General features: G+C 37.5%; 1 protein-coding gene across 9 annotated transcripts in view; it reads left to right on the forward strand.

Annotated features, from left to right (window-relative positions):
• The window catches only part of IPO11 (importin 11), a 229617-nt gene that overhangs the window by 47106 nt on the left and 168514 nt on the right, over nt 1–13997 (forward strand). For all 9 annotated transcript variants that reach the window (XM_015140096.3, XM_015140095.3, XM_001083045.5 and 6 more), the window contains 2 exons: nt 10072–10204; nt 13192–13250. In XM_015140096.3, the coding sequence (XP_014995582.1) occupies nt 10072–10204; nt 13192–13250 (192 nt within the window). The remainder of the gene's footprint in view (nt 1–10071; nt 10205–13191; nt 13251–13997) is intronic.

The following is a 13997-nucleotide window of genomic DNA, read 5'->3' on the forward strand; positions in this document are numbered from 1 at the left end:
CTAGGCAACATAGTGAGATCCTACCTCTAAAAAAAATAAAAAATTAGGCATGGTGGTGTATGTACGTCATCCTGGTTGCTTGGGAGGCTGAGGCGGGAGGATTACTTAAGCCTAGGAGTTTGAGGCTGTAGTGAGATATGATTGTGCTAGCCTATAAGACAGAGTTGGACCACGTGTCTAAAACATAATAATAACAGTGTTCCTGCTCAACAACACATGAAGTATTTGGATGATAAGGGTAAAAGAATGCTGTGTGGCAAGGCGAAGTCAAGTTACAATACTTCAGAAGGTCATCATGATGAATTATTATATTTTCTAAACAAAGGAGAACTGCATAGCTGCTTTGAGATGGGTTGGTTAGTGTAAGATAGATCACTCACCCTCATAGCAGAGACTTGCAGACGTACTCCTTGTAAACTTAAGACTTCGTGATGTGGTTCTTAGGGGAAATTTCCAAATAATTGAAATTACGAATGCTAAATTTGAGAATGCCAAGGCGCCACTTACATGATGTAGCTCCAGCCTTTAAGATATTTACAGTGCAGTAAAATTTATTTAAAAGATAAATGCCTTTGTGAGCAAGTCATCAAATAGGTTTAATAGATCTTATTTTCACTTTTGTTTTGTTGATTTTAATTGTACATTAATTGCCATGTTGATTCTGTTTCTTATCTCTTGCTCCGTGTAATTTTATAGTGGCTTTGTTTTCCCCCTGAGGATTGAGTCTTGCTCTTTCGCCCAGATTGGAGTGCAGTGGTGCGATCTTAGCTCACTGCAACTTCTGCCCCCCATGTTTAAATGATTATCCTGCCTCAGCCTCCTGAATAGCTGGGATTACAGGCGCATGCTGCTATGCCTGGCTAATTTTTGTACTTTTAGTAGAGACAGGGTTTTGCCGTGTTGGCCAGGCTGGTCTCAAACTTCTGACCTCAAATGATCTGCCCACCTTGACCTCCTGAAGTGTTGGGATTATAGGCGTGAGCCCCTGCGCCCGGCCTATATTGGCTTAAGTACATTATTTAAAAAGTGACTCTCTTAAAGGGTCATTTGTGCTGTGAACCTGTGTGGGGATTTGAGCCTGTGCATGTGTGTGTCTCGGCTTACATTAATACCAAGGTTAAAAAGAACTTTTTGGTGGAAAGTTACTCTAGTGGAGGAGAGACTCAAGGTGACAGACTTGGTTCAAAAGAACAGAGCTGTGCACTGAACAGAAGAGATTTTGAATATAGCATGGTGCGTATTCTTCCTGTGTTGATTCATAAAGCCTCTTGTCTGAGCCCTAGTTAAGGGCCTGGAATAAGAATGAAAATTCCAAAACTATCCCCCAAATATCTCTAAGTTGCTTTTGAAACAGTACTGATTTATACCTTACCCATCCGTCTATTTATCTGACAAATATTTGGATTCTTACTGTATGTAATCACTTTATGGGATGCCTGAGATACAGCTGTGGAAAGATGGGGGCCCACCCAGGGAGGAGAGTAGTTTTACTTTTTTTTGTTCTTCCTGCTTACTGAGTTGATATTTTGGATACATGACAACAGTGTGTAGGCATTAAGTGGCTGAAGAGAGGCTTAAGGCTGTTGCCAGGATAAGAGACTTAGGGAACTGAAAGATGGGCCACAGCATCCCTCCTGGGCCTGAGCTATATCACTGGAAGGTTTGAAAACAAAATGAAAAGTAGATTTTACTTTAAAAAGCATGTAAGTAACAAATACTATAGGTCTTTAGGAATGTCCTTCATTGACAGTAAATAAATAAATATTAGTTGAGGCTGGGTGCGGTGACTCACGCCTGTAATCCCAGCACTTTGGGAGGCCGAGGCAGGCGGATCACAAGGTCAGGAGTTTGAGACCAGCCTGGCCAACATGGTGAAACCCCATCTCTACTAAAAGTACAAAAAACAGCTGGGTGTGGTGATGGGTGCCTGTAAGCCCGGCTACTTGGGAGGTTGAGGCAGGAGAATTGTTTGAACCTGGGAAGCGGAAGTTGCAGCGAGCCGAGATTGTGCCATTCGTCTTAATAAATAAATCCATCTAAATAAATAAATAAATGAATATTAGTTGAGAGACATCAGCAGTTTGGCTGGAAATTGTTTTAGAGATAGATGTTGTACCTACCAAAGCTTCTGGCTTGATACGTTTTGGTAATATAATATACATTTATGTCATAGTTAGGTGGAAGCAAATTTATACTTAAGCCTCTTTTTTTTTTCTTTTTTGAGGCTGAGTCTTGCTCCGTTGCCCAGGCTGGAGTGCAGTGGTGCAATCTCGGCTCACTGCAACCTCTGCCACTCGGATTCAGGCAATTCTTCTGCCTCAGCCTCCCAAGTAGCTGGGACTACGAGGCGCGCACCACCACGCCCAGCTGATTTTTGTATTTTTAGTAGAGACGGGGTTTTCACCATATTAGCCAGGCTGGTCACGAACTCCTGACCTTGTGATCTGCCGTCCTCGGCCTCCCAAAGTGCTGGGATTACAGTTGTGAATCACTGTGCCTGGCCTACTTAAGCCTTATTAACAAAAAAAACAATTATTACTAAAATAACCTTTTTAGTTATTAAGAATACAGGTGTTTTTAAAATTGAAAATAAATTTTAAAAACATGGAAAAGTAAAGAAAAATATTAACTGCCATATAACCATTACCTAGTCAACATTTTCCTGTTCTTGCTTTCTCACTTTTTTTGAGCTGTTTTAAAGGAATTTAAATATTTCATTTTTTTTACTAAATTCTTTAATATTTATCTGTGAAACGATATATTTATTTTTTAAGTATTTAACTTTTATCATCCTGAGGAAGTAAAAAGTGATTTAATATCATTTAATACTTTTATCCGGTTTTCTAGATTGTTCTCAAACACATTTTTACAAGTGGCTTGAGCCAGAAAAGTGAATGAGGTGCATTTGACATGTCTTTTACAAATCTTTTAATTTGGAATACTATTGATTTCCTCCCTCTCCCCCATAAAAAATGCCACTGACTTGTTAAAAAAAAAACTAGATCAGTTGTCTTATAGGATGTCCCACCTTCTACAGTTATTGATTATATACGTTCCTGATTAGGTTCAGGCTAAGCAGAGTTTGGCATCTGTAGCTCATGGGTAATATTTTTTGTCCCAGTATTAGTGATGAATTATTTAATACATGAACTTTGATGTAAAACTTTTTTGCTGCTAATATTTCTTAAGGGAAAATTATGAAGACAATTCGGAGGCTAAAAAAGTTTAAGAGTATTTGAAATGCTGAAATACTTAGTGTGTAATGGTTAGCTTTTGATACTTTGGAGTCAAGGCTTTGGGCTTCTCAGTTACAGCCACTAAGCAGTCAGTAGGTGGCACTGTTTCTTCTGGTTTAGAACTAGAAAATGTTAAGTATTTCATGAACTAGTACCTAACATGTTTCATTAAATAGTTTATTTGCATATTGTCTCACTGAATATTCCTTTCCCCCTCCACAGTTTTTAGAATCGCATGTAGAAAAAAATATTTTTATTTCTCCTACTTGTTTGCTTTATTACTTACTCTTTTCTAGCTGAGCCTTCTGTAAGCATGTATCAGTTGGTGTTTTCTGGAGCAGATAGGAGGTTATACAGGGCTTGTGAATATATTAGTTGGCAATGGTTACTTCCTGTGGTTTCTTCTTCATTCCTGATGTTTCTTCTTTCTTTAGCTCTCCCTGCTTTTACTGAAGGTAAAGGGCTGAAAAGTGTTAAAGAAAAACTTGTTTCAAACACTTGTAAAGGATGATAAAACAGACTTTATTCAGATGGTGCTACTGTAGTGGGGTTTTGCGGTAGGGGAGAGAAATTGTGCTCAACTCTGAATACAAGGAAAAGTGGGAATTTATTGCCAAGGAGCAGGGGTGGAAAGGGTGGGCGATTGCAGGGGGATTGTGGGGGTCGAGAGGATGGAAAATTACTAAAAAGAATCATCAGGGATGAGAGGGGGTTCTTGGCCAAACTGACCTAATAGGATTCTTGCTGAAAGCAACCTGATTAGATATTGATAATATCAGATGTCAAGGATAGGGGATTTTGGCTAAACCAACATAGCAAGATTTCTTGCTAAAATTGGGTGACGCAAAGAACAGACGTTTTGGAAGTCCGAAAGTAGAAGCCTAGTTAGGACAAAGGTTCAGAAAAGCCTGACTAAAATTTGGTCAAGGGGAGGCTCTTTGTCGACAGATAGTGCTATTGCTTCTTCATTCCAGCCATTTGTGTATAGACCTTTAGTAGGCTACCTAGAAAGTCTTGAATTGGAACTTTAAGAGATGCCTAATGTCCTTAATTATCAGGTTTTTGTTTTTAAATTTCCATACTATTGTTTTTTTTTTTTTTTTTTTTTTTAAATTTCTGTCTCAAATACTACATGCCTTCATTTAGCAATACCTGCTGTGTGGCAGGCATCTTATGTGCTTTTCATATCTGTAGTCCTTAAAGTACAGGTTAAGTACTTCTTATCTGCAATGCTTGGGAACAGAAATGTTTCGGATTTTTTTCAGATTTTGTAATATTTGCATTATACTTACGTTGAACATCTCAAATGTGAAAATCTGAAAATTGAAATACTTCAGTGATCATTTCCCTTGAGCATCGTGCTGACACTCAGAGTTAAGGATTTTGAAGCAAATACTTCAGGTTTTCAGATTTGAGATGTTTTAGCCTGTAGTTCTCTCATATTAAGTATTACTTTCTAGGAACAGAAAGAGGGAAGAATTAATAGATCAAGATCTAACTTTGCCACTAATACCTATAAATCTTACTTATTTTTGTGAGAAGTAGGAATGAAAATTTCAACATTGAAAGTTGCTTAAGGTGAAATAGAGTGGAATCTTTGACTACCTGAATTACTGAACTTTCTAACACATATTTTTAGAGTCGAATGATAAATAGAAAAGGAGATGATTTTATGGAACAGAATAGAATTTTATTTTAATGACTTTGATTCCACCATGATTAAATGCTTTCTTTTATTCAATCTTGTGACAGTAAGAACCTGTAGTATAGTATTCAGAGATGTTCTTTGGTATTTTTTGTTCTTTGTTTTGTAGGTGAGTGCGGAAGATTTTATGTGTAATATGTCTACTGTGATTTGCATTGTCTGTATGCAAGTGGTAGAATTCTGCAAAGAGATATTCTTCTGGTAACAGAAGTAATGCCTGAAAAAAATAAAACAGTTTTGCTCCTTTGCTACCATTATTAAAAAATACTGTTTTTATTTTTTACAGACAGGGTTTTGTCTCCCAAGCTAGAGTTCAATGGTACACTCATAGCTCACTGCAACCTTGAACTCCTGGGCTCAAGCAATCCTCCTGTCTCGGCCTCCTGAGTAGCTGGGATTACAGGCATGAGCCACTGTGCCCAGCCAATACAAAATACTTTTAAAAAATCTGACACAATTTCAAAATATGCTGGTTATGTAGGGTGGCAAATTCTCCCTTAATGTTTTCCTTCTTGAGTCTGTGCCATGTTTTATTTGGCTGACTTTTTTTTTTTTTTTTTTCCAAGCTTAATCTTACTTTTAATTGAGGAACTAGGGAATAATTACTGTCACCATCTTTTTTTTTTTTTTTTTTTTTTTCAGCAAGTCTGGCATGTAGTGGTAGTGGAGGGTATTGAGAATTAGATAAAAGGTCTATGGCTGTTATGACTAGTGAATGGGACTAGTTCTAATTTACACACGTATGTTGCTTATATGTATATGAATATATGTGTATATACAAGAAAAACATTCAATTTATTTTTAGAGACAGTGCCTCACTTTTGTCCTGACTGGAGTGCTGTGGTGTGATCATGGCTCACTGCAGCCCCGAACTCCTGGGTTCAAATGATCCTCCCACCTCAGTCTTGCAAGTAGCTGAGATTACAGTCATGCGCCACCATGTCTAGCTAATTTGTTAAGAAACATTTTGTAGAAACAGGGTCTCACTTTGTTGCCTAGGTGGTTCTTCAACTCCTGACCTCAAGTGATCCTTTTGCCTTTGCCTCCCAAAGTGCTGGGATTACAGTTGTCAGATACCATGCCCAGGGTGTACTTTATATTTTGATATCAAAAGGTTTAAACAGGGCCAAGCATGGTGGCTTATGCCTGTAATCCCAACACTTTGAGAGGCTGAGGCAGGAGGATCATTTGAGCCCGGGAGTTTGAGACCAGGCGGGGCAATATAGTGAGACCCCATCTCTACAAAAAATAAAAATAAATATATAAATTAACCTGGTGTGGTGCACCCCTGTAGTCCCAGCTACTTGGGAGGCTGAGGTGAGGGGATTGCTTGAGCCCAGGAGATTGAGGCTGCAGCGAGCCGTGCTCACGCCACTGCACTCTAGCCTGGGCAACAGAGTGAGACTCTTTGTCTCAAAAAAAAAAAGTTTAAACAGAACTTAATTATACCAAAAATGCTTATCTCTTTTATACAGTGCAGTTAATTGTTAGTTATTGTATTAGGAGACATTAGAGCATAGAAGATAATAATGCAGGTTTTGAGCACCTTCCTTGGATTCAAATCCTGTCTCTTCCTCTTACTGTGTTCTTTATTCTTGGGCAAGTTACTTAACTTTTCTATGTCTCACTTAATTTTCTTATTGTAAAAGGAGAGTAAATAATATCTACTTTTAGATTGTGGTGATTAAATAAGTTAACACAGGTAAAGTGCTGAGAGTACTGCCTAGTGCGTGCATAGTAAGGTTTAATAAATGTCTTATTCTGTAAATGCTGTAAATGTTATTTACCATTTATGTCATCATTATCTACATAATTACTTGTATACTGATAAACTGATATCCTGAACATACCTTTTATTTGTGTATGTGGTTTTATTTATTTATTTATTTATTTTATGATGGAGTCTCTGTTACGCAGACTGAGTAGTGTGATCTCAGCTCGCTGCAGCCTCCAACTCCTGGGTTCAAGCATTTCTCCTGCCTCAGCTTCCTGAGTAGCTGGGATTACAGGCAGGTGCCACCATGCCCAGCTAATTTTTGTATTTGTAATAGAGATGGGGTTTCGCTATGTTGGCCAGGCTGGTCTCAAACTTCTGACCTCAGGTGATCCACCCGCCTCGGCTCCCCAAAGTGCTGGAATTTCAGGCATGAGCGACCGCACCTGGCCTATATGGGTTTTTTTTTTTTTGAAATGGAGTCTTGCCCTGTTGCCAGGCTGGAGTGCAGTGGCGATATCTCTGCTCACTGCAACTTCTGCCTTCCGGATTCTCCTGCCTCAGCCTCCCAAGTAGCTGGGACTACAGGTGTGCACCACCACGCCCAACTAATTTTTGTATTCTTAGTAGAGATGGGTTTCACCATGTTGGCCAGGGTGGTCTCAATCTTTTGACCTCGTGATCCACCTGCCTTGGCCTCCTAAAGTGCTGGGATTACAGGTATGAGCCACCGTGCCCAGCTAGTTATTTTTTGTTGTTTTTTTGAGACAGGGTCTCAGTTTGTCACCCAGATTGGAGAGCAGTGGTGCGGTCTCGGCTCACTGCAGCCTCCCTTCCTGGACTCAAGGCATCCTGGCATCCTCCCACCACAGCCCCTGAAGTAGCTGGAAGTACAGGTGCACCCCACCACGCCAGGTTAATTTTTTTGTATTTTTTGTAGAGACCGTGTTTCGCCGTGTTGCACAGGCTGGTCTTCTGACACCAAGTGATCACCTGCCTCAGCCTCCCAAAGCACTGAGATTACAGGCGTGAGCCGTCGCGCCTGCTCTGAGCATACCTTTTAAATGAGTTCAAGTGACTTCAGATAATACTGACACAAAAAATTTCAATATAAAGTCCTTTTAAACAATTTTAATATAATCTACAGAAGTTAATGTTAACAGGTAGTTTTAAGGAGAGGCAAAGAAAGGCTATAAAATTATTCAAAATGTCATTTTGTAGTAAGCAAGATATCGGTTTAAAGCTTAATAGTTTTTTGGTCTTACTTGAAATTTGGGTATGGCACCCTTTGAGTTTTTGTTTTATTTGTTACAAAAAGACACAGTACAAAACAGATCTACAAATTATAGCCAAGGCTATAGATTTCATTTTTGGGGAGTTGAAATATTTGCTACAGTAAGAAATTTTACATTAGTTTAAAATTTAATTTTAGGTGTTTTGTAGAATTCTTACCCTTTCTGCCTCTAAATCCTTCTGTTTGTATTCTTTCACTTTCTTCTGGCTGACAAAATATTTTAATGATGTATGTGTTGGGAAAGTTTAGGATGTTGTATATTACACAGTAAGTATAATAAAATTTAGGACGATAGATGTTTTTTCAATTCTGGATATATATTTCAGTTTTTTATTTTCTGAAAGGACTTACTAAGAAAAATACGAATTCGTTTTATGGTTTACTGAAGTTATAAGTAAAGCATGCAAGTTTGTTGAAATAAATCTTTTTTCCCAGTTTTTAAATATTATTTCCCTTCTATCAGAGTGAATGTTTGCTTCTCTGCTACATTATTACTTCATGGGAAAATGTCACTTTCAAACTCTTTTTATGATACAGCAGTTTGTGTTGTAACACTATTGAGAGAACGATCACTAAAATATTTTGGCTATGATGAAACATTAGGATTCAGCAGTTTGATTTTACTCTTTGGAATACTGCATACATACTTGAGAATATGCTAAAGTAGCTTAATAAGTAGTCATTGTACCTGTTGTGAAGTATACACACAAGACAAGGAAGGGCTAAGGCATCCCTGACTGATATAGTTTGTAAAGATACAGTGAACCACTTTTAGATTCAGGCAGTTCATTGTTTAATTTGGATAGAGAAGGGAAGCACCTACAGGTGCAAGCTTCCTGTGGGCCTTGTCTCATACACCAGAAAGAATGACACAGAAACAATAGGAGATGGATGACTCTAATGTGACTTGTGGGATGCCTAATTGCTGAGAAGCCAATTCTAGACTATATAGCTCGGTAGTTTTATATTCTGCAGTATATTTTAAGGGGAGTAGGACAGAAAGCCTTATACCTCTTCAGAACCTGAGAGGTGATGAGAAACTGTCTCATGATAGCCTAAAGGACGAGATAAAGAGGCGAGTAGTAGATGGTCTTGTAAGTTTCTTACAAGCCTTCTATCCTCTTGTGTTCTGGGAGGATCACAGGATGTTTTTCCAAGACTCAGATTAGCTGAGGTTCAAGCCTTTGCTAAGCTTGTGTGTTCTGTGTGGATACATGCACAGTTGCCCCGGGGGATATTGGGAAGCTGTTTTAATGGCCCAGACCATTAAAAATACTTAATTAACATAAATGGAATTCGATTTTTTCATAAAAACATGATTTTAACAGGATTGCAGCTCTGGTATCTGATGCCTGTTCTATAAATAGCATTTAATTCGTGAACAGGAGATGCTTATATCTTGAGTAAGAAAAAGTATTCCGAAGTATGCTGATGATAACTAGTCATAAATACCTTTATCTAGTTTTAATTTAAAGTAAATAGCCATGTAGACTCAGCTGGATTGCTCTGAGAACTCCTGGAAAAAATTGAAGATATCACTGGAAGATGTTCTGCCTCAAAGTGTGAGGCAGAGATTAACTACATTCTTAATATGAGGGTCAGATTTTTAAATATCAGTACACTTTAGTAAAGCAACGGAGAAACCATGTGGTTGGTATGTTCCTGGCATTAAATGTGCAAAAGCCATATGGGTAGAACTGGCAGAACACGGAAGGCTTTCTCCTTTGTATATCTTCATATATTGATTTATCTGACATACTCAGTGACAGTCCATAAATCATTGTTTTAAACAGAGGTTGCAACCTATTAGTGGGGATAAAAAGAATAAAATTAGAATATATAAGGCTGCAATGCAGGATTTGATGAGGTATTAATATTGTTTTAAGAAACTAGTCTTTTAGGGGTGTGTCTGTGTGTGTTTAGCAGCCAGTGTAAGCTGTATGTGTTACTGTGGTTTGTGGCTAAAAAAGTATGAAACATTGCCACAAATACTCTTTGACTATTTCAGATCTCTCAGAAAATGTGTGCTTAGTTGTAAAACTAAAATATATTACTTTGTAGTTCTAATGTATTACTGAAATCTATAATACACTATGAATAAATTTGTTGCCTTTTTTTGCAGTTAGCTTCTGGAATTTATAATTTTGCCTGCTCTCTGTGGAATCACCACACAGACACATTCCTGCAACAAGTTTCTTCTGGCAATGAAGCTGTAATTCTGAGTTCACTAGAACGAACTCTGCTATCATTGAAAGGTACTGTTAAACTTGATAATGTTCATTTTTGAAATGAGATACCTCAGAACAGTCACCAAATAGTTTCTTTATATGGGTTTTCTGTTCCCAATTTCACTGGAAAAATAAGAGATTAATTTCTCCCTGAAAGATAAGGGCTTATTTATGGTTTTGTGACAGTAGCTCTTCTTCTACGCCCTCTAATTTTTGAAAGCACATATAGTAAGTTGAAGTGGATAGTTAGATTCACATTATTCACACTATTGTGGCCTCATGGCTCTGAATATATTTTTTTCAAATGCTTCTAGTTTTTGTTTCTACTTTATTTTTCTCATTCTGGACCCCTACACTTATCATTGTCATGCCAACTTTCCTAAAATTTTTTCTCCAGGTTGGAAGGAGCACCGTCTTTCATCCCTCCTTTCTCTGGCAAGGCAAGGCTCCATCTTTCATCTTAGTGCCTCACACTCACTTGGATTTCAGAAGGTGCTTGATGGGATGCCATCTTGACCTGCATCTTGGTGTATGTTGCTTGCAGGCATTCCCTTAGCATAAATCTCCATCTCACTTTTCTTGAGCTGTTTATCTTGATGAATATATTCCCAGGTTCCTTTTCTTCTGAAACATACTCATTTGTCTCATTCTCTTACTGTTCTAGTCCCTCCTCTCTTTCTTCTTTCTGTTCTGGTTGCTAGTTGCTAAGACTGTGTTAGTTCTTTTTTTTTTTTTTTTGGACAGGCAGGGTCTTGCTCCCAGGTTGAAGTGCAGTGGCATAATCATAGCTCACTGCAACCTTGAACTCCTGGGCTCAAGTGATCCTCCCACTGCAGCTTCCTGAGTAACTGGGACTACAGGCACATGCCACTGCACCAGGCTGATTTTTACGTCTTTCTGGTCTTGAACTCCTAGCTTCAAGTGATCCTTCTGCCTTGACCTCCCAAAGTGATGGGATTACAGGGATGAGCACTGTGCCTGTCCGAGTTTGTTTTTCTTAGTTTGATCTCAGACAGCATCAGTTTCTCTCTTACTCTAACTCAGTTTGCATTCTTTTTAGTTTTCCTTATAAGTTCTTTTATCATACTCATTCTGGTACCTTGGAATCCCATCGGTCTTGGCATTGCCTTAATGCATCACTTACTTTCACCAGACAATGGATGCACAAATCCCAAACTGTCAGCACATTTTGTGAAACCTGTGAAGAAATGTTTGAATGATTTTAAAGGACTGTTGAAAAATAAAATCCATTGTAGAAGTAGTTACAAAAGTGAGTGGAGATGGTTTTGTCAACATCCTTGAGGAGGAAATTACATACATTGGAGAGAAATGTTTACTCAGAAAGAATTAGAGAAACTGATATAAGGCTGTGTATACAAAACTGTGTGTATAGTAGTATATTTAATGATTAAGAAATTTTCAAGATTTCTTTTGATTATAGGGTTTTCTTGCCTTACTGATTTCAAATCCTAACTCCTGACGAAAAATATGTAGCTTTACTATATCTTTGCCTGCCTTAAGCTTTTTAATACCTCACCATCTAAAGGTCTTAGATTCACATTAACTTTCTAGAGACATCCTGCCCTGGAAAATTTTGTTGTGTAACTATATGTTTCTGTCCTGAAATGAAGAAATACTCCAGACTAGAATTTTTGTTTTGTGTAATCCCTATCTGAATTTACACTTAGTGCATTTAGTATCTTTTAGACATGGATGCATTCATTATTTCATTTGACAAATCTGTAGGTGCTTGGCACTGGGGAGATAGACTTAATAAAATGATCCCACAAATATATTTAAAGTGACACCTGTGACAGAGGCCTTCTGATATTATGATAACTGATAATATGATCAGAAACAATTTCCCTGAGAAAGTGATCTTTGAGCCGTAATCTTAAAGGATCAGTGGAAGTTAACTAGGTGATGAAGGGAGAAGGAAAGGATCCTCTTAGGTATTATGGCTCAAGGTCTTATGGTGAGAAAACATATCCAGAATAAGGGACTCAATTTGAATTCTGTTTTCTCCTTATGAAAACGAGGAAAAGTTACTGCATCATTACTGAGTTGGATATAATTGATGATTTCAAACTGAAGTTCTTATAAACAGCTACATTCTAAACCTAATTTTAATACATTGCTTTCGACTTACAAACTGAAGGTCTAGTAGACAGCTACATTCTAAACCTAAATTTAATCCATTGCTTATAGACCTCATAAACACTATTTAAGGTGTAATTTTTTAGTATTGTAATAGCAGTGCTTATTTACTGAACTTTTAATTTTGTCTCTTACACTGTCACCATCCTTAGTGTTGCTAAATAATTGCTATATTTTACATATACCATGGAATCCATCAATAACCCTATGAAGTAGGATTTGTTAACCACATTTTACAGATGAGGAAACTGAGATCTAGAAATGTTGCCCAAAGTAATATTATAGCTGTAGACAATGGAGCAAGGATTTAAATCTAGCTCTGCCTTCAAATCTATTATCCTGCTTATCTCTCTGTGTATATTAGTTTGTCAGTGTTACTCATGAAATGTCACAGTTGAGCAGTGTAGTTGATCCCAAATTTGGAAATAGGGTTTAATTTTTATATCCTTTTAAGGAGATAACTGTATTTCCATTAATATAGCCTAACACTGAATGAAGTTTTTTGGTTACCGTTGAGTCATAGCTTAAAGTTTGTGAAACAGAAATAACTTTTCCAATTTCAGTTATTGCAGGTAAGAAGTACTAACAATTATATAAATTACACTAAATTTTGGAATCCAGTTTTAGAAACATGAGAAGTAACAATAAGTCAGAAGAACACTGCATTTGTGAGTCAGAAGAACTAGACTTTAGTTCCATTTTTCCCACTAATTTCCCAGCCAGATGACCAGGAGTTAACTTTCTAACTCAGATTAACCTCCAAGCTTGATTACATTTTGTGATTCTGAATCTTTCTTGTGATTGTACTTTTCGTAGGATAAAATACGATTCAAGTAAAGCTTGCTTTTGCTTTTCAGTGCTGCGTAAGTTAACTGTTAATGGATTTGTGGAACCTCATAAGAATATGGAGGTGATGGTAAGTGATCAAAGAAATTTGCCGTGACTTTGGGAAAGTGGTATTTTCCTGAATGTTTGGAAGAGTGCTCTTTTTATTTGGCATTCAATTAGAAGAGTTTTTATTAAGTGACCATCTAGTTTTTTACCATTCTGACTTTTAGACTTCTGGTCTGTTTTCACTACATCAAAGTGGCTGTTGTGTGAAGGAGAGGAAATAGGCCCAGGATATTTCTCAAGGATACCATGGTACATTGAGAGTGTTAATTTGAATTTAAATTAAAATGAACTCCTGTGAATTTGAATGCCATTATAACATTACCAGGCACATTGTAGATAGTTATTTATATACTTAATATTTTCCTTTGTTTTTGTGTATTTAAAATAAATTTGTTTTTTTCTGCCTGCTCATAACATTAATACATGCTCTTTGCAATCAATTAAAAAATATATGAGAGAAAAACCTTGTCAATAAATTGATCATAAGTTGTGATGTATATTCATTGTCTGTAGATCCATCTTCTTTTTTCTATGCAAAAATATAGTTACCTTTTTTTTTTTTTTTTTTTTTTGAGACAGAATTTTGCTCTGTCACCTAGGCTGGAGTGCGGTGATGCAGTCTTGGGTATCTGCAGCCTCTGCCTCCTGGGTTTAAGCAGTTCTCCTGTCTCAGCCTCCCAAGTTGCTGGGATTACAGGCATGTGCCACCACGCCCAGCTAATTTTTGTATTTTTAGTAGAGACAGGGTTTCACCATTTCTGCCAGGCTG

This window comes from Macaca mulatta, chromosome 6, assembly GCF_049350105.2.
Source record: "Macaca mulatta isolate MMU2019108-1 chromosome 6, T2T-MMU8v2.0, whole genome shotgun sequence".
Classification (NCBI taxonomy): Eukaryota; Metazoa; Chordata; class Mammalia; order Primates; family Cercopithecidae; genus Macaca; species Macaca mulatta.